The 19,965-nt window shown below is 40.7% G+C and overlaps 2 protein-coding genes across 5 annotated transcripts in view; one reads left to right on the top strand and one right to left on the bottom strand.

Moving 5' to 3' along the window:
- LOC119476106 (serine/threonine-protein kinase PAK 3) overlaps positions 1–887 on the top strand; it is a 28,623-nt gene extending 27,736 nt beyond the window's left edge. For all 3 annotated transcript variants that reach the window (XM_037749314.1, XM_037749317.1, XM_037749316.1), the window contains one exon: positions 47–887. In XM_037749314.1, the coding sequence (XP_037605242.1) occupies positions 47–136 (90 nt within the window). In that variant the 3' untranslated portion in view covers positions 137–887. The remainder of the gene's footprint in view (positions 1–46) is intronic.
- A 3,275-nt stretch (positions 888–4,162) lies between these two features.
- Positions 4,163–17,699, bottom strand: LOC119476032 (calpain-5-like). Of its 2 annotated transcripts, none has more exons than XM_037749208.1 (13): positions 17,478–17,699; positions 14,848–15,036; positions 14,449–14,580; positions 12,916–13,124; positions 10,903–11,095; positions 10,627–10,817; positions 10,394–10,471; positions 10,098–10,293; positions 9,882–10,004; positions 6,826–7,028; positions 6,204–6,325; positions 5,972–6,108; positions 4,163–5,102 (listed from the first exon to the last, which is right to left on the bottom strand). In XM_037749208.1, exons 2-13 carry the CDS (start codon positions 15,010–15,012, stop codon positions 4,920–4,922), a joined length of 1,932 nt encoding a protein of 643 aa, XP_037605136.1. In that variant the 5' UTR covers positions 15,013–15,036; positions 17,478–17,699; the 3' UTR covers positions 4,163–4,919. The 2 variants fall into 2 exon arrangements, with proteins under 2 accessions (XP_037605136.1, XP_037605137.1); XM_037749209.1 differs by lacking the exon at positions 17,478–17,699 and adding an exon at positions 16,476–16,573.
- Positions 17,700–19,965: the final 2,266 nt, after the last annotated feature.

Raw genomic sequence — 19,965 nt, 5'->3', positions numbered from 1 at the left:
TATTTATAATTCCAAATGTGCATACATCTTTCTTTGTCCTCCGCAGCATTCCTTCCTCAAGCTGGCGAAGCCTCTATCCAGCCTGACGCCTCTGATTGTAGCTGCGAAGGAAGCCATAAAGAACAGCAGTCGCTAGGGTGCGCCCTCAGTCCCCCACCCGAGGCTGGAGCTCTGCCTGTGATGTGTGCGCTCATGGGGGGCAGGGGCTTGGGTGTATGGGGTGGTGGGTGACGTGATAGCACAAGGAGGAGGGGGGGGGTTTGTGTGACTTAACCGTGACAGCACAAAGACAAAAGACCCCTCAAGGCCTCACACGTAGGACGGACATCTGGCCTTGCAGCCTCTCGGCCCATGCTGCTGAAAAGACCTTGCCTCCTTGTTTACTTCTCCAGCACTCTGTACATGTAGAGCAGTCCATCACAAGTATGCGTGTGAATGTGTGGGCGTGTGTGTGTGAGTGTACCAACTGTGCACATCTCTTCGTGTCATATGTCCTGTTTGGCAGCAGTCGCTCACCCAAACCGAGAAAATACGGGAAAAAAAATCAAAAAGAACGTGCTCATTTTCAAGAAGAAACTTCATGAGCAAAGAGGAGAAAACTAAAGAGCCTGTGATTCCTTCCCTGCCCAGCTTTAGGCTCTTTCCTCTTCTCCCTCCATGGAGCACAATCAGGCCACACTTGCACCTGCAGTGACCAGCTGATGTGAGAGAGTGACTCTGGACCCAGCCTTTGCCTGCATGACTATAGCTCTGTGGAGAAACCTTGCTACTCCTCTGCAGATTGTCACATCTCAAGGTGGCATATTTATGTGTATGTATGTATGTGTGTGTGTGTGTGTGTGTGTGTGTGTGTGTGTGTGTGTGTGTGTGTGTGTGTGTGTGTGTGCGTGCGTGCGTGCGTGCGTGCGTGCGTGCGTGCGTGCGTGCGTGCGTGCGTGCGTGCGTGCGTGCGTGCGTGCGTGCGTGCGTGCGTGTGCGTGCGTGCGTGTGCGCGTGAGTGCGTGTGCGTGTGTGTGTGTGTGTGTAGGGGTGCAGCTACAGGGGAATAAGTCAGGAACACTTTAACATGACCTATGCCAGCTTTAAACATCCTTCATCAATCCGCTTTATTCTTCTTTCAGGCAGTCTCTGTCGTGGAGTCACTGCAGTTCATTTGCTCATTTCTTCTCTAAATCTGGCGACATATTATCAGATTTAATGTTCTGATTATTCAAAACATATTGAAACATTGTTGGTGCACAATTTGCCTCCATAATACATTGAATTTTACCAGAACATGTCTGAATAGATCACACATGCAAATATTTCATTTTAAATACATAATACTTTCTCATCAATTTCAAGAGGAAGGTGTTATGATGTAGTTAGAGACACTTGATTGCACTAACATGTAAATGATGTGTCGCACATTTAAATCAACATTTGGTCCCGAACACGGCAGATCAGAATGACTATAAAATAATGTCAGCTTCATTGCTAATGCAAGCAATTTATCTGCAAGTTCGACAAATAATTCTAACATGTATACTCTTCATAAACTGTAGCATTCTACGACGGAGTATTAGGGCCACATTGAGGGGAAAGAGAACTGAGATTTCGAGAATAAAGTCATAATAGTCAGTAAAAAGTTGTAATTTAATGAGAATAAAGTCATACTATTTCAAAAAAAAAAGTCGTAATATTACGAGAATAAAGTCATAACTTTACGAGAAAAAAAGTAATTTCCTCTTCCACAAAAGAGACAATTTCTCCCAGGTCTGTGTGTTTCTTTCTTCGGAATAAACGCAGTTTCTTGCACAATCTTTTCAAAGTCCTGATACTTATGATAATGTGGTGCTTATGTGCCAAAAGATGAAGTATTTTGTTATTTGTGAAAGCTATACTAAAGTATAACTTCACAAGATGCTCCACGTTCCTCATTTTCACACAGGTGGCACACTGCTCTATTTCCCCTCTAAAATAACACGTAAAATTACTATTTTATAATATTATGACTTTATTCTCATAATACTACGACTTTTTTCTCTTAAACTTATGACTTTATTCGGGAAATCTCAGATTTATTTTTCTTCCTCAATGTGGCCCTAATACTCCGTCGTAGTATTCATTGTGTACAAGCACCTCAAATAGGATTATCCACATATAATCATTACGTGTGGCTTTGGGTAGACAAATTCAACATCTATTATTGATGTCACGCCCTTCTTTTTATTACATCTCACAATTAGGTATGAAATAGAAAGAAAGACAAATACTAGATCAACAGAAATATAAATGTTTTCACTTAAATATCTATATTTAGTGATGGCTTGTCCTTTTTAAAGGTGCTGGCACACAGTGGACCAACATTACAGCCTTTCAAATAAGCTTTTTTTTTTCTTCCATCGTGGCAAACAGCAGGTCATGTTTATTTACCTACAGCAAGTTGAAGGTCTGGTGCCATACATTGTCACAGTTTCCCATAATGCATCCCTGTGACCTTAAACCTGAAGCAGGAAAGATGCCCCTTGAAAGAGAAAAAAAAACAATAAAATACGTATGAATATATATTCAATCCAAAAGGCCAGTCAGAACAACAGACTACAACAAGAGGTCATCTTGTAATTCATCAATTATTTAATCAGTTATTTGTGGTGACTTCACTTTAAAGTATGAACAGCAATGTAAAAGATAGAAGAAGTTATTCTCCAATGTGGAAAATGATTGATATTTGTTTTTCCAGAAGCACATTACTAAGTCTTGTGGTCTTGCATCTCATTACAGTATGTGACTGTGACTATACCCGTTTGGATTGAATGCCAACAAAAACATGGCCTACCTGTTCAGGTGAAAACATTCATGTCTAATGAGGCTCCTTTTTGGTATTTAAGCTGCTGCTTATTCACATTTCAGTGTCCTTTTGTCTTTTAATGGTGTCTTACGTGTCTTTGTTCATATGATCTGTACGTTTCGTAGTGAGTTTTTGGAACGCGTGGCAGATCAGAGAGGAGGAATGTTATCCACTGAGAGAGGAGTAGTGGAGCGGGGTGCCACTTTATGATTGTACCTTGTCCTAATGAGCACTGAAAACAGAAACTGTAGTAGGAGGGTCATGTTGTTTGCTAACATTCCTTCCATACCTGGTTAGCGTTTAAACTCCTGTATGTACTTTGTGTCGGTAGCTTCGTCAGGCATTTCCCATGTAGCATCCCTCTGTGTGTGTGTGTGTGTGTGTGTGTGTGTGTGTGTGCGTGCGTGCGTGCGTGCGTGCGTGCGTGCGTGCTAGGGGGCTACCTCAATCTGCACTAGAAGATGCCTCACTCGTGTTGTCCACCTTGATTTTGAGGTGCAGAGTAGCTGCTTAGTCATATTGTACCTCCATTGTACAGCAGATGTACAGAAGATGAAGGATGTTAGACAGGAGGATGCAACAGAATCCATGCATGTAAAACAACTTATACACTGTATCTCATCTTCAAATAGGTTAAGATTGTTAGGATATGTATGTATGTATGTAAATATGATGGGAAAAAACCCTCCCCCACCCCCTTTTTTCAGAATCATGTAACTTAAAATGACAATATTCAGGTTGCTCTATGGTATGTATCGATAAATGTTTTGCACCCTGAAAATGAAAAAAGAGAAAAACACACACGCTGTCTCTGCACTCCTGGATCCGGCTCCGGCTTTATGGGACACTCCTTCATGTGGACAGAGAGCCGATGAATGCAGCGCTCTGTGTGCGGGCCCACACAGTCTGTCCTGAGTACCACTGCTGAGTGTTAGTACATGTATGTGTGTGTGCGGTAGGTGTGGGTGGCCTGACAGGAAGCTTCGCCGGGCCCCTGGGACGTCGGGGCCTCGCCCCCCCCCCAATGTACAGGTCTGAACTATGAGCACAAAGGTGACAAGAGACGCCGCTGACGTGCCCCTTTTCTGTGGTTGCTCCTGTACATTCCTATCTTCTGAATGTGTAAACCTGTACACGTGGTGTGAAAAATTCCTCTATTAATGTGTATCATGAGAATGGAACAAAGACAAAAAATGTTACTTTTTAAATTATTATCATTATTATTATTATTACTCTTATTATTGTCTAGCTTTGTAAAACTGCTGATCCATCTGGCATACCTCAGCAGGCCTTTCCCCATCTTTGAAAAAGGACAAACGAGTGACGGGGAAATGAGGTTTTGGATAAACTATTTTTAATTGTGGTTGAAGCAATAGACTTTTTGAACTTTGAATCGTGCATGGCTGTGTCTTGAGTGTAAAAAAACAAACAAAATATCGCAGTTTGGGAACTGGACTGAAATAAAAAGAGGAAGAAAACCAGAGTTGTGTTAATGCTTGCAGTCTATTGTGATTCTTAAGTTTTTTAATTCTTTATGTCATTCAGTGTCTTGCATTTTCTTAATGAGAATAAAACATGATGATATGAACTGATGGAAGAAAGGAGCAGAAGATGCATTACAGAAATAGATGATACATTATGTGTTGTACATGTTTTAAGGTTTTCTGCATAAAAAGTGACAAAATGATAATGTATGTTAAGACTTGATGACAAATTACTGCCATATCACTCACAGTATCTATAGTGTAACATAAAAAGGAATGATATCTTTACAAGCAACTTGCAAAACGTCAATATAAAAATATTTTATAAGTTACACATAAATGATTTAAAAAGTAATAAAGATTAAACATTTTGATAAAAAAATGACAGGAATTGACATTCAGCCGGTCCAACAGTGCCCTGCTCAGCTCTCAACTTTGCAAACAATTCACCAACGTGCAAATAAAAGTATAAAATCACACACAAACATGGACATCCAGCAGTAGAGAACAGTTCGAACCACAACTGTTTTTGGCGCTTGGGCACATGTCAAATAAAATGTTCAGCACTGAAAGAGATTCAGCCCTCGCTCAGGTCAGTGATGAGATCACATGGCAGTCAGCTGAGTAGAAGTGACAATCCTCAGAGTGATGTTACCGGGCATCTCGTCGGCCATGTGGCGTCCCCCCTTCCTAAGCTGGAGCCTCTGGGGGCCGTCGGGGTCCTTCACCGACCCGGACAACACCACCTGGCCCATGAACTCGTCCTTCACTGCGTTGCTGTTCCACACCTGAAGAACACCAGTCAAGTAATAAATGTATTTAAGAGTTTTAACCGTCACATATTACAGAATAACCATAGATCATCTGCTTTGACGGAGGGACAAAGGTGACTCTGATTTGATTGTGCTGACCGATAAGGTCATCAGGCAAAGATGCTCTCAATTACAGCCAGGTACAAGCTGACATTACACCTGTCAGTTGTAACCCATGTCAGATTTTCTAGTTTATGGATTCAATCTTTTCATTTTTATCCTTATTATTAGTTATTGTGAGCACTGAATTTTTTTTTTTTTAAATAATTTTAAAAAAGCATAAAAAATGTAACTAAAAAACTGGGAGGAACTGTGGTTTTGTAATTAGTATATATTCAGTTTTTGTATTTTTTTTTTGTTTATGAAAGAATTGTCATTGACATCATTGAAACTAATACTGTTAAGATAATAATATTCAAGCACTAGTTTTGTTACAAGAGCATTGTTTGTTTTGCTGTGTCAGAACAACCATCAAAAACAGCAAAAGATCCATAAATCTTGTTTTTTTTATATATATAAAAACATTAAAACCTGCTTTTAACAAGTATATTTGGGGCAGCAAATACAAGTTACTTGGTAGTAATATATCTCTGAATTTTATTCTTTTTAATTTTTTAAGATAAATTGAAGGAATTTCTCTTCCCTCTTATGCTTCCAAAACCATTTCAAAACACATCAGATTATTGAACAATGTCTTTTTCTTTGTGCTTAAAATGAGTCTGAGTCTGAAAAGTTGACATTTTGGCAATACATAGTTTCCACGGGACAGTGACCCACGATCCCTTTCCACTGCCGGTTACTGACATTAATTACAGTCATCGGGACCATGAGGGATTCCATCTTACCTCCACAGTTATGGGCTTTCTGGGCTTCTTCCTGTAGAAAATGCCGCTGGTTGTAAACTCTGGTTGCAGGGTGTCCGTCTTGATGGTGGATCGCACTGATTTGCCCTCACAGTATATGATCACATAGGGGTCCGCACCTGCATCACAAACATGTAAAGATCCATCTCAGCAAACCATATCATTGGACGATCACACCGAGGAGTAGATTTGGGTGTAAAAGTCTGACTCTAACCTCCTGTGTTGTCCTGGTTCTGCAGCCCCTCGGCTCCATGGACGTAGACGTGAGTCAGAGCTTGTGGGTATCCGACGAATGAACTCCAGCATCTCACCCTCGGCTTATCCTCGGTCAACTCCCTGAGAGAGCAGAGGAGAATTTATAGAGTACTTACTATATCTTGGTACTCTGCCCTCTTGCTATCATGAAATTGGACGACATGGGAAGGGACATTATGCTCATGTTTCACAGACACAACACTGGTTGGACTAGCCAGCTTGGATGTGGCTCTGTGTTTAGGTCTGTCAACAAGAACGTTAGAAATGAAATCCGGCAAAACAAAATCTGTGGCCAAGAAAAGCAGTAGGAGATCGGTGTTAGTTCCTTTGTAAGTGATTTAGTGTAATTGTATAGTCTCCATTCTCCAAAGCAGTCATTTGAGTGCTTTCCTTGGATATAATCCATCCATTAGTGTCTGAATTGAACAGACAAAAAACAGCTGTGTTCTCGCTTTCCCCGCAGTGTCTCTCAAGACCTTGTAAGATATGTGAATGTTACATTTCTGTCTGACAACATAAATCGCAACCAAGCTGATGATTTGCTGGTTCGACATCACACACCTCCATCACCACGGTCTTACCTGCAGCCTGAGTCCACGTCTGTGAAAACTCGGATCATGTAATCCCCCAGCTCATACGGCTTGAATGTGGTGGGGATGATGATGTAGCGGCCCTTTGGGAGCGTGCTTCTCATGAACACTGCCCGAGCGTTGATGTAGGTGGACGTCTCCACAACCTGCTGGGTCAGGATGTCGTGCATCCGGTACTTCCTGTTCAGTTCCACCTGGTAAAGGAAAACGAATCAGGCTTTATTTAAAAATCACTTCACAAATAACTGACTTTTGAGAGTTACATGCATTTACATGTGCACTAAAGTATGGTGGTTATGATTGGGTTTTTTGCAGTACCCTGGTAATGTGTTTGCAAGAACATGTTATCCCCTACTCCAACAGAAACCACGACACTGTGGCACCCTATTCAGGTTTTTGAACATTCATTGTTGGTGCAGAACAAAGTGGCTTAAATGGTGAAAAATCAAAACAACTGATAATCAGAAACTGGGATTCTGTTAAAATCATGTGAAAATGTACATGAATAACTGTTCTGTGTAAACATCATATCCCAAATATAATAAAACTGTGATGCCACAGTTGGTCTCTCTGTCCCTCCTCTCCGGACAGATTTCTAAACTTTATCAGATTCATCATATACACACAGGTACATACATGAAATTTGACCTCTGCATTTAACCCATCCTTAGGAGCAGTGGGCTGCTGTAAAGCGCCCGAGGACCAACTTAGGGGGTGTTTCGCTCAAAGACACTTCTACATGCAGACAGTAGGAGTCAGGGATCGAACCAATAACCTTGAGGTTAATTGACGACCCACTCAAACCACTGAGCTACAGCCGCTAGCTCTCCAAATCAAAGCCATTTTTCATCCATCCACCAGACGCCCACAGGCAGATAACAGACTGACAAAAAACAGCATTACAACTCTACTGAACTGACAAAGGAGGTGGACCAATATGTGGAGCGTGCGTGGCTGATCAGGGAATGAGATGCAGGTGTTGGTGTGGAAGTGGGAACGGGTGTGTGGATGGCTGTGGCAATCTCTTTAGGGAAAGAGGGAAAGTCTGAGGGCATAGGGTGGACGGATGAAAAATGGCAATGGTTTAATTTGGAGAGCTGGAAATGTGTCTGGAGAGGAGGGACAGTGAGACTAATACAGGTTTGACGTGTGTTACTACATGTCATCCAAAATGTATGCACAATGCAATGTGTGCATACTACATGCACTTAGAATAAATATAATATAGGCGTAGAAGTCTTTTAATCCCTGTGTCATACAGGCATTGGACACAGAATGACTGCATCTCTTGTGTTATTTAAGCAGTATAACTTAATTGCTGCTAACTGCCAATTTGCACTGTTGTATATTGTATACTGTTCTGTATGTTTTTAATGGTTATGTGCATTGTATGTATCTTTGCGGTACTTTGCGGTAGTTTGGGAGAAGCCAAAGACAAATTTCCACTGAGGTGGACAATAAAGTCAATCTAATCTTATTTAATACAGATACATTTTAAAGGTTTAAACCGTATCTAGAGGAGTAATAGTTTACTATTTGCTGCCTACAAAGATTCTTCTGCCTCCTGGTGGTAGAATAATGTATGAAACTTGAATTTAAGTGTCTATTACAGTGTTATTGAAAGCACACAGAGTAATATGATTCTTGCACTGGTAAAATGAAAGGTGTGGCAATTAGGTAAACAGAAAAAACAGGGTTATTCTGCAAATCCTTGTTTGAGTAGTTAACAGCCAGTCATAGTTTAACATAATAATCCTAGTCCTCCTATAGGCTTTCACTGAGTGGCTGGGATGCCCCCAGATGTCCACTGATACATATTTTCAACATGTATTTTGGTTCATAATTGGTAATTTGATCAAATTAAAACTATACTCAAACAGGAAAACGTAGTCGGTGAACACATAAAAAGCAGAGACTTTGGACACCGTGTCTGGAGTCCATCAGATGAAGGAGGAGGATACATCACTTATGATGACGGTAGTCGACAAGTGTTAAATCCAGGTTCAGACTCACAGCAGTTCAACAGTCTGTGTGCTGCTTTCTGAATCACATGCTCCTTGTGGCACCAGCATTTACTGCTGTCCAGAAGCTGCCCCTTTGGCAGCACTTCTGTCAGTGCGATAAGAGTGTATAGAGTGTGTGTTTGAACTTAGCCAGGTCTCTGACAAGTAAATCACATTACGGGAAATGTGATGTCAGTTTTGCCGCGTACGGTTACATAACCTCATTTGAATGTGACAATCTAATCCCAGCAAGTATACAATAAAATCTAGTTGGGCAAGTTTTACAGCTGCAGGAGAGGACTGCATTGGCTCCGTTTAGACCTCTACAGAAAAAACATTACTGAGTTTTATTTGTCTTTATAATTGCTGCAATTCTAGACATAATACTCTCTGTTGTATAACTCTACATATGAAGTACTTTTTTTGGCTTTTTTGTGAGGTTGTGGTTTCAAGTATAATATATTGTAACTTAGAGGGAATGTAAATGCATGGCCACCAACCACCACATTTGCCAATAATGCATGATATTTATATCTGTACTAGATTAAAACACAGGCGACTGAACTCTTAGAGTACCTTACTAGGAGTTTAGAAGAAGTTGTCACTAACTGTGTTTGCTTCCACTCCGTTTTCCAGCTTGGAACAATCAACTAAAGTATGTGCATTTGTCGTGTTTAATCATGTACAATTCAGCCTCTTGTTGAAATGGTCTGTTTTGCTTCTGATAAACCTATCAAGTAATGTCTGCCTGTCATTAAAATCGCCCAACAACTGTTCAATGTTCAAAAAATGAGTTGAAAAGTCAAACGAAGCCAAATTCTTTGACCGAAAACAAAGCCAAAATGTGATGAAATCCCCCTGTTTTCCCCCACAAATAAGTTGACCTTTGACTACCACCATTTCCTCTGTAATGAACTCATCTCTGGTCACACGTCCTTCAAATCTTTTACTGCTATTTAACCTCATGCAACATGCAGTTATAGGTCAATTATCTAACATTCATTAGACCAATAAAGTATAAAAGAAGTATGGTGGAAGTGTTACCCTCAAGACAATGAAGCCAATGCTTAGATTTTCTCCTTGACCGTATTTTCTGTGGCTCTTCAGGTCTTTCTGTTGCAAGGCGATTAAGACCTCATCTACCTCCTTTGTCACATCAAACAAGAACTGTAAAAGAAGTTGAAAAGGATTTAATATGCATGTATAGTAAACATGTGAACACAGGTGATGTGAGGAGTCCATCAGGAGCCTGCAGTATACCTGTGGGTTCTGCAGGAATGTGGGCTTGTGGTTGGCACAGCCACCGCAGCGGTTTAAAAGCGGCTCTGCGTTTTTGGTCCAGCTCCCATAGTGCACGACCTCATGCCACTGCTTATGGACACTGAAGACTGATGTATTGATGAGACGGCAAGCATCTGCTTCTGTGAAGAACTTGCACCAGTCTGTGAAGGACATCCTGTGGATGTGGACAGAAAATGCATTATTACACTCTGGAAGAGGAGATAAACTCCACAGGTGGACTGGTTTGATTGGAGGAACTTCTTGTAATCACTCACCAGAACTCGCCATCGTCCTCTACTGTGATGCCAAGGTTGCCCCTCTCCGTATCACCAATCTTTGACCATTCCACAGAGCTGACATACAGCAAGAAAAGCAACTTAAGATGGTTAGCGAACTACATTTTGAGTCATAAAATGTGTCTACAAGAAGTTTGAATTTTGCTTGACAAAGAATTTACCCTGTAGACAGGTTGGTCAGAAGTACAACAGTAGAGAAAAAATTAACTCACCTGTCACTCCAGGCTCCTTTCCACTCCGTCTGGCCCCAGGGGTTCCTCATGCGGATCAGAGGAATGGTTTCGTTCTTGAAGTAGGCCAGCAGCCCGTGACCCAAACGCACTTTCTTCACTGCAGTTACCGAGTACGCGTGGCCTTTCACCAGCCCATTTGCCATCCTCGCTTCAATCTCATGAGGCTGTGCCTGATGAAATTATAAAAAACAACTGGTCAGTTTTTCTGAAGTATAGAGGCAATTAAAGAAGGAAATATTCACAAAGACCACAGACCTTAATGGAGCAGCTTATGATTCCTCCACGGTCGTAAACCTTTAGCAGATCCTCAAACAGCTGGTCTTGTTTTTCCTGGTCCTTGTAGTAAGCTCCTGTCTCCAGGTCGATGGCTTCAGCCACCGCTCCACTGAAGTCCACCACAGCGTCTCCGGTGTTTCCCCCCTCCAGGGACTCATAGCAGCCAGACAGCCTGGACACAGAGGGGGCACAAGTTTAGTTACAAATTACAGAAATATGAAAATATATACACTGCTCAAAAAAATTAAGGGAACACTTCAATCATTACAGTATAACACAAAGTCAGTTAAACCTCAGGGATATCAATCTGTCCATTTAGGAAGCACAAGTGATTGTGAATCACTTTCACCATTGGTGCAAATGAAAGTCCAGCTCCTCCAGGATGGCACATCCATACGTGCGGTCACAAGAAGGTTTGCTGTGTCTCCCAGCACAGTCTCAAGAGCATGAAGTAGATACCAGGAGACCGGCCGTTACATGAGGAGGGCTGGACATGGCCATAGAAGGGCATCAACCCAGCAGCAGGACCGGTATCTGCTCCTTTGTGCGAGGAGGAACAGGCCTACAAAATGACCTTCAGCAGGCTACTAGTGTGCATGTTTCTGACCAAACTGTCAGAAACAGACTCCATGAGGGTGGCATGAGGGCCCGACGTCCTCTAGTGGGATCTGTGCTCACAGCCCAGCACCGTGCAGCTCGATTGGCATTCACCAGAGAACACTAGAATTGGCTCTCATGCTGGATGATGTTGCAGGCAGCATAATATTCACCACCGCGTCTCCAGACTCTTTCAGGCCTGTCACATATGCTCAGTGTGAACCTGCTCTCATCTGTGAGAGAGAACGGGGCGCCAATGGCGACCCTGCCAATTCTGGTGTTCTTTGGCGAATGCCAATCGAGCTGCACTGTGCTGGGCTCTGAGCATAGGTCCCACTAGAGGATGTCAGGCCCTCATGCAACCCTCATGGGGTCTGTTTCTGACAGTTTGATCTTCAGCAGGCTACTAGTGTGCATGTTTCTGACCATTTTGTAGGGCTCTGGCAGTGCTCCTCCTGTTCCTCCTTGCAAAAAGGAGCAGATACCGGTCCTGCTGCTGGGTTGATGCCCTTCTACAGCCCTGTCCAGCCCTCCTCGTGTAACGGCCGGTCTCCTGGTATCTCCTCCATGCTCTTGAAACTGTGCTGGGAGGAACACAGCAAACCTTGCGACGGCACGTATGGATGTGCCATCCTGGAGGAGCTGGACTACCTGTGCTACCTGTTTGGGCTGCAGGTACTGCCTCATACTACATGTAGTGACAAGGACACTAGCAGAACACAAAACTAGAGAAGAATCAGTCAGGAAGGATGAGGAGAGAGCAATTGTCTGTGGCCACCAAATGCAAAACCATTCCCTTTTTGGGGGATGTCTTACTTTTGCCTCTCCATTGCACCTGTTGTCACTTTCATTTGCACCAAAGCAGGTGAAAGTGATTCACAATCGCTTGTGCTTCCAAAATGGACGGATTGATATCTCTGAAGTTTAACTGACTTGGTGTTATACTGTGATGATAAAGTGTTCCCTTAATTTTTTTGAGCAGTGTATATCGAACACAAGAATGGACTCCACATATTTGAATTTTCTTATACTGTACATACTAACATATTGCCAATATATTGTAATTTTTCTGCAACAATTATTACATGATACAACATGCATTTCCAAAATCTTATATATTTTGTATAGAAAGCAGCAATAGTTGTTTTATTATATTATGCACTGCAAATGTATTAGTAGTTTGTGGTACTTCTGGTAGTATGACATATATTTGCAGTAGTAGTAGTTTTTGTTGCAATTCATAATATTTTAATATAATGATAATCATTAATAATATAAGCTTTTATTTATTTATTTATTTTTTTTATCATAACAGCTTGATATAAATACAATAACTAAATAAATAAAAAATATATTTCTGCAAAAGGGACAGTGTGCAGGTTTAAGTGTACTGACTTGGCGTAGGCCTTCTCCAGCAGAGCACTCCAGAACTCATTGTTGTCCTTAGAGTGACAGTAGATGAGTTCACCGTTGATGGTAGGCAGCCGGTCGTCCACCACCACGTCCACCCATTCTCCAAACACCCAGAACTGAAAGTGGAAGATCCCAGAGTAGCTCTCTGGGTGTTTGGGATCCCACTCCTGCCCTTTGTGGTCAGGAATTACCTGGAAACACACAAACAAAACACAATGCAACAAATACCAGTGGAAATAATGAATCATTGTCCATTGGAGAAGCGGTTAGTTTTGTGGCTCAGGGAAATGGCAAATGGTCCCTAATGGGATGTAAATGAGAGATTTGAATGAAAGCAAAACCATGTAATTATATCTTTGCACGTTAAGTACAACAAAGTATTGAGTGTATAGTACAGCATTTAGAGCAAAGTAGAAAAGCTCTGGAGTAATATCAGAACCTATGGGTGTACATGCTGCTGAATTGAATATTACACAAGGGTGCAATATACTTTTGTTATGCAATATAATTTCATAAACTCCCTGTTGCAGTTCAGAATCAAAATATTGTAAATGATGTTAATCAGCTGAAGGTATTTATGGCTTTAAGAACTTAAACTTATAAGTTTGCTTATAATATTGTAAACAAATATCGCAAACTGAAGTTTTTGGGGTGAATACAGCACTTTGTGAAACCAGAAACAACTTATTAATAGATAAGATCAGAATATGTGACATTGCTGACATTTGATCCTTCATTGGTTCCTCTTCCATAATTGTCAAATTGCCCTATTTTGGTTCATGTAAATGTCATAATCCACCCTGCTCCTGAGGTTATGTTTTTCTCTGTTTCATTTATTCATATCACTCATGTTTAGTGATTTAGTGATTTATTTTGTTACACACCTCTCCTCTCATTTCAGATCACTTCACTTCCTGTCTTTGTGAGTTTTCCCACCAGTTTGGACTGTCTGCCCCGCCTTGATTAGTTTCACGTGTCCCTTGTTAGTCCTGCAGTCATCTCCTGCTCACCTGTTCCCACTTCCCCAATCAGTCATTCACTACATTTACCAGCCCAGTTCCTTCTGTTCTTTGTCTGTATGTCTTTTCATGTAGTGTTTCAGTGCTTCTTCTTAGTGTCTAGTTTTCCCTGTGCTGGTGTTCCCTGTTACCTGCCTGCCTCCTGTTTCATTTGGACTTTGTGTTTGGGTCCAACCCTGCATCCCCTGATATTTCACATTAGAAGTGTTAAGATTTATAGAAATAGTACAACAGTGTAGCTTAGATGATACAATCTACCAGCAAAGACAAACGGATCAGTCATTTTGGCAAAGGAATCTGGTTTTGCTGGGTTAAACAATGCGTGAACTCCCTCTCAGGTGAATTCCTGCTGTCTTGATTTGACCTATGATGTCAGCTGATTAACCCGAACCATTTACCTCAGTGCTGCTGTACCTGTCCTGCAGTTTGCTCCTCAGAGCTACAGTATATAAGCCCTATTAATATTTGGTTACCAACATGTATTCTGTGAACTCACCTGCTTCCAGAGGTGTGGTTTCAAAGCCAGGCAGGAGCAGGCTGCAACAAACCAGCAGTTTCCCACAACCCCCTGGTTCAGGTCATGGGAGCTGATGCCCTCCACAAACAGATGGGGGTCATTGCTGATCTCCTACAACAGAAAAGTGAATGTGAGCAACTTAACACACTTTTTCTCAGTTCTTTAATCTTCAGAATAACGCCACAGAAAAGTGTGGTGTTGGAGGTGCAGTGACCTTTTTGCTTTAACTATGCCTCAGTCATCTGCTCTACACTGAATGTGTCAAACCCAGTGATAAAAATAATTACATTTACATGCTACCTACAGTAAAATATGACTATGATCATTTGCAGCAATAATTTCATGCCCCACTGGACCTCCACCACCTGTGCCACTCACCCCAGGTCGTTTCCACTCCACATAACCAGGAGGTGGTTTCTTAAAATACAGGGATGTGTTGCTGGCTGGGAACTCTGGATCCTCAAACAGCGTCTTGTCGTTGATACAGTCCTTCTTCAGCTCAGGGTACTGCTGGTTTTTGAACGGGGTAGCAGAGGAGAACATGGTCCAGACGCTGAAGCCTCACAGCTGTAGAGTGACGACAGACACCAGACGTTGTCTGACTTTATACAGTGTTTAGTAGAGCTTTATGTGGGGAGGATTTCCCCCCAACGTCTGACTAAGTTTCGGGTGAAGCCTGCAGGATATAAAACTCTACACTATAATTATTCCCAGGAAACAGCAGACTGCTCTGTGACCCAGAGTCCCTCCAGACAGTTTAGGTCCACTGATGAGCCACTGTGGTTAAGATATAAAATGTAATTTACAGCATTTTAAAAACGGAAATATCCATCTTTACTAAAACTAGGCTGTAAATACAGTATATCAAGAGCCCACAGATGGAAAGCTACACTTCTAAAAGGTATCTCACCAAAGTTAACAATTGTTGTAAACTTACAGTATGTTTAATAACTTGGTGTGCTGCAAATGTTTACTTTTTATTAATCTATCAAGACTGACAGAAAAACAAAATAATTACACGTCACATCAACAACAGACAGCCACATGTGTAATTGGCAATTTGTGGATCAGTTTTGATCTAAACTGTCAAGTATAGTAATGAATAACATGAATTGTGGATTTTGCCTCAAAAAGAATAACTGTATTTATGATGAGCAACACAGCTGTATTCTCTGGAGAATGACGCTATTTTAACTCATGATCTTTTTGTCCCCTCACACTGACCGCTCAGGGCTGCGTTTGGACAATACGTGCCAATATAATCATTTTGGATAAATCTTGATATTTAATGTTTGCCAAGAATTACACGTTACAGCATACTGAATTTAATTTACTGGAAACAGCAAGAAAATGAGGAACGAGGAAGTTTGTTCTTCACAAGAAGACCCAAACAAATGTGTATATCTTTAGAAGTCAAATCATTTATCAAAAAAATAATCAAGGAATGTATAACTCTGCAGATAGAGCTGCAATGATTAATCGATTAATCAATAAGATGTCAACTATTCAGTGAATTGGTTTGAGTCATTTTTGAAAGAAAAAATAAGTCAAAATTCGCTGATTCCAGCTTCTTAAATGTGAATATTTTCCAGTTTCTTTACTTCTCTATGACAGTAAACTGAATATCTTTGAGTTCTGGACGTAACAAGACATTTGAGGACATCATCTCGCACTTTGGGAGACACTGATAGATATTTTTTACCATTTTCTGACATTTTATAGACTAAACAACTAATCAATTAATCAAGAAAAACAATCGATAGATTAATCGACAATGAAAATAGTCATTAGTTACAGCCCTAGATACATCTATAGTGTAGAGAGAGGGCAGCAAATTAACCAGACCTGACAAGCAGAGAAATATTAAATGTCTGGAACTGGAAAAGCACAAAATTGAAATAGGTGGTAATGTCTTGGATGTAAATGTGAACAAAATAGGCTACTAGAGATATCCTGGAGAAGAGAAAAGAAATGGAGAGTAAAAGAACAACAAATGTCTACTGTACTACTCAGAAAAGACACTTCTTCCGTCCTGCTCCACAATAAGGAAGTTTCAAGGTGCTTCACCTGCCTGTATCTACCTCCCACACACAAGTGGCCTGTTTCTGTATACACATTGTTAAAGCCACACCCAGACTGTGTTTGTCCTATTCACTATTGGATTTTATTACCTCCTGGTGTTATCGTTTAACCTGACATTAGAAATAAGGAGTGAAATACCTTCAAGAGGTCATAGCTACCACATTTTCTAATTGAGAAACTAAATCATTCTCTGGGTAAGAGGGCAGACAAGGTTGTGATTGTGTGTGTGTTATCTGTTTGAGAGTTCCTGGCTAATGTGGTCAGGCAGGTTATTTTTGGTTGGTTATTTGCTCTTCTTTAGTGGACCATAAGGGTAACACATGTCTGTAAAAAGTTTCTTTCTTCCATCGACAACGTCCACTTGCAGTATTTGGTCTCATATTCTGTGTTTAATCTTTATAATCTGTGTAAAGGTGACAGCAGTTCACATTCCAAACATTTCCATCATACGTGCCGGCACACGGTGGTGATGTTAGGGACACGGTTGAAAGTGTTTTAGTCTTTTTCAGTGGTGTCACAGCAAGAAAACGAAACACATCAGGTCAGATAACACAAAAGATACCATCGAGCCGCAGCCATGTTTAAATATTTAATCTTTTAAAGAGGAGTTTGTACTGACTTGTACCTAAGAAAACCTGTTAGTAAAGCATTGAATGAATGCAGAGATAGAAGAACACCCCCATTAACACAAGTCAGCACATGTCATTTTGTAGGGAAGATTAGGGGTAAGGGTTTGAGGCAAGAAAGGAACTGAAGATAGATGTCTCATAAAGTATTGAAGTGATGGTTATTAATCAAATAAAACACAATAAACGGCATATAGGTAATACCATGAAACCACAGTGAAGCAAAATGTATACAAATGTTACATCAAGAAGTGTAAGCTTGTAGTATAAATTCTAAAAACATAAAGGAAACACTCTCACCTGTGGTGAACTCAAACACAGTCAACCTCCTCTTAGTGTTCCTGTTTGATGTGTTCAAATCAAACCCACATTTCTGTAAAAAAGATCTGTTAAATAAAACAACAGTCTGTTACGCCTTTCTCAGAACCAAATCCAGTTTCTTGAGTTTGAGCTTCTGGCTGCGAGGACTTCCCCGAACACGTACGTATGCACACAAACACTGCCTAAGAACTGGTCTGACGAGCACCTCTGTGCAGCGGGAGGTGTTATGCAAAGGCTCATAAAAAGGGAGGGAAGGGGGGACTGAAATTGAATACCTTTACTCCCACCACCCAACAACTCCTAGGTGAAACTATGAATAAGTTGACAAGTTAAAACTTGTCCTGTTCAGTGTCTGTTCTTTCACAATAACAATAGAAAACTTCTATTTACAGTAATGTCTCACTGCTGATTGTTTTGTCACGTCTATCTCTATTAAATCATTTGTTTTGCCTCACTAATAATACAAAAAAAAATCTTCCAGTTAGCCGGAGGTCAGTCAAAATGAACAAACGCAACTATAATAAGCTAAGTGAACTGTGGTAAGACAATCTGGCAAACTCTCAGTGGTCTGAGCTTAAAGTTTAAATGAGCACAAGAGGCACTTTGATTCCCACAGACACACAAATCTTGTCAGCTATGAAACTTAGTGCTGAAGAAGAATGTGAGCAGGGAGCCAACAGTAATAAGGTAAATCCATGCAGGAGCTCAACAGACAGGAAGAAGAACATCCTAAAAATTAAAGTTAATCATTTGGATTAAGTGATGTGAGAAGGACCCACAGGAAGTTTCAGATATGATCACAAGTTCATGAGAAAAGGCGCGTTTGAGAGATAGGAAAAGATCATGTCACGCAGTGTATGGCATGAACCTATTTAAAAAGAAGACCACCAGTAAGGCCTAATAATGTATAGTTGTCCCTTTCACAATCATTACACTGGGTAAATGGCTGATTAGTTATAAAAGTGCAGCCAATGTGTGGTCTGATGGTGGAACTAGGGAAAGGGTCAAGGGGTCACCAATGTCAAAGGGTCTCTTCTTTGTGGTAATGTATATGTTCACAGAAAATGTCATCCTAGTTAGACATGAAAAAACAAATGCGAAGCCATCGCAGAACTCCCACTTCTTGGGCAAATTATGAACATAGTTGTCACTATTCTAAATCTTTTAAAACGTCTTTCAATATTTAAATGGTCAATTCAATATAGTGTTAGTTAATTACGTCCCTCAAGTCAAGTCAATTTCTTTTATAGCCAAATATCACAAATCACAAATCTGGGGGCTTCCCTCGTAGTTATGGAGCCCCAAAGTGGCCAAAAAAAACCCATTTATTGCAGGTTTATTAGTCTATTGGGGTTCAGTTTAGTTTCATTATATAATTATTCTTATTCAAAAGTCTGTTTTTATTTCATAATGCCATTATTCCCAGTGACACTTGTATTCTATGTCACTTGTTATTTCTTTGTATTTCTTGACGCGCTGCGTTTAACATCAGCTCCTCACTTTGAAACCGACTAACAGGAGCTAACTGGCTAAATTTGGTAGCATTTGTTGAGCTTTCTTGCTTAAGACAGGCAGGGCGCATGTGATTGGCTGAAAGGTGAGGAAATGGTACCTGGTGACATCACTACTGTCATGTGAGGAGACATTTTGAAATGGAAAATGACATGACTAACTGTGACTGGGAATAATGGCATTATGCAATAAATACACATACAGCTGTTAAAATTAAATGGTTTTGTTCCATTATTTCACAATTTACATAGTTTAAATATATTATAAACAATTTATTTATATGGCTATTCATTGAACACGGGGCTCCATGCATTTTAAGTCGTTTAGGCCTATTAGCCCACTCAGCAGGGTCTAAGGATGATTTATTAGGATTTATGATTAAGTCAGTTGGTCTGCTCTGCCAACCATTTGTAGTCCAGAGAAAATTCTGTCATCATCTACTGGCCAAATGTTTATGGAAATTATACATGCACACAAGAAACATCAAAATGTAATGTGCAGATTTTTATGGCATTTATTGAGTACATTCATGCTCACTTGAGGATAAATCTTTTATTAATCCATGAGCTTTTATTCAGGCCAAACATACAAATATACAAACTGATACTGTGACTGACATCAAACTTTCCACAGAGAGTTTAACCTCATGTCCCGTCATCTACTGCCACCCTGAGGACAAACTGTACATTGTCAACCTCACCGCTATAAGGCTCCACACATTGCTCCATTATTGTTTCACTATGTTGTAGCTACACTCTGTCCAAAGCTTTAGTATTGTAGGTTGTATTAAGAAACATTACAGCCTCCTGGGGCTATTACCAGAGATTCACACTTTTCGAATTTAGTGATATATATAATGGATACTGTGTTTTACTTAGATTAGAACAGGACAGGTCAAAGAGAAATATCTGCCCAGCCAATATTTGTGAACATGAAACAATTTCTCTGGAAGCCA

This window comes from Sebastes umbrosus, chromosome 17 (assembly GCF_015220745.1).
Source record: "Sebastes umbrosus isolate fSebUmb1 chromosome 17, fSebUmb1.pri, whole genome shotgun sequence".
NCBI classification, from domain to species: domain Eukaryota; kingdom Metazoa; phylum Chordata; class Actinopteri; order Perciformes; family Sebastidae; genus Sebastes; species Sebastes umbrosus.
The sequence above is the reverse complement of the archived record's forward strand: the minus strand, read 5'-3'. Positions and strand labels throughout refer to the sequence as shown.

Coding starts and splice junctions, on each gene's coding strand:
- LOC119476032 (XM_037749208.1), bottom strand. CDS start 15,012: ATGTTCTCCTCTGCTACCCCGTTCAAAAACCAGCAGTACCCTGAGCTG. Junction 13,125..14,448: donor AACCACACCTCTGGAAGCAG/GTGAGTTCACAG, acceptor GTGTGTTTCCAG/GTAATTCCTGACCACAAAGG. Junction 7,029..9,881: donor TTGGCTTCATTGTCTTGAGG/GTAACACTTCCA, acceptor TTCCTTTACCAG/GTGGAACTGAACAGGAAGTA.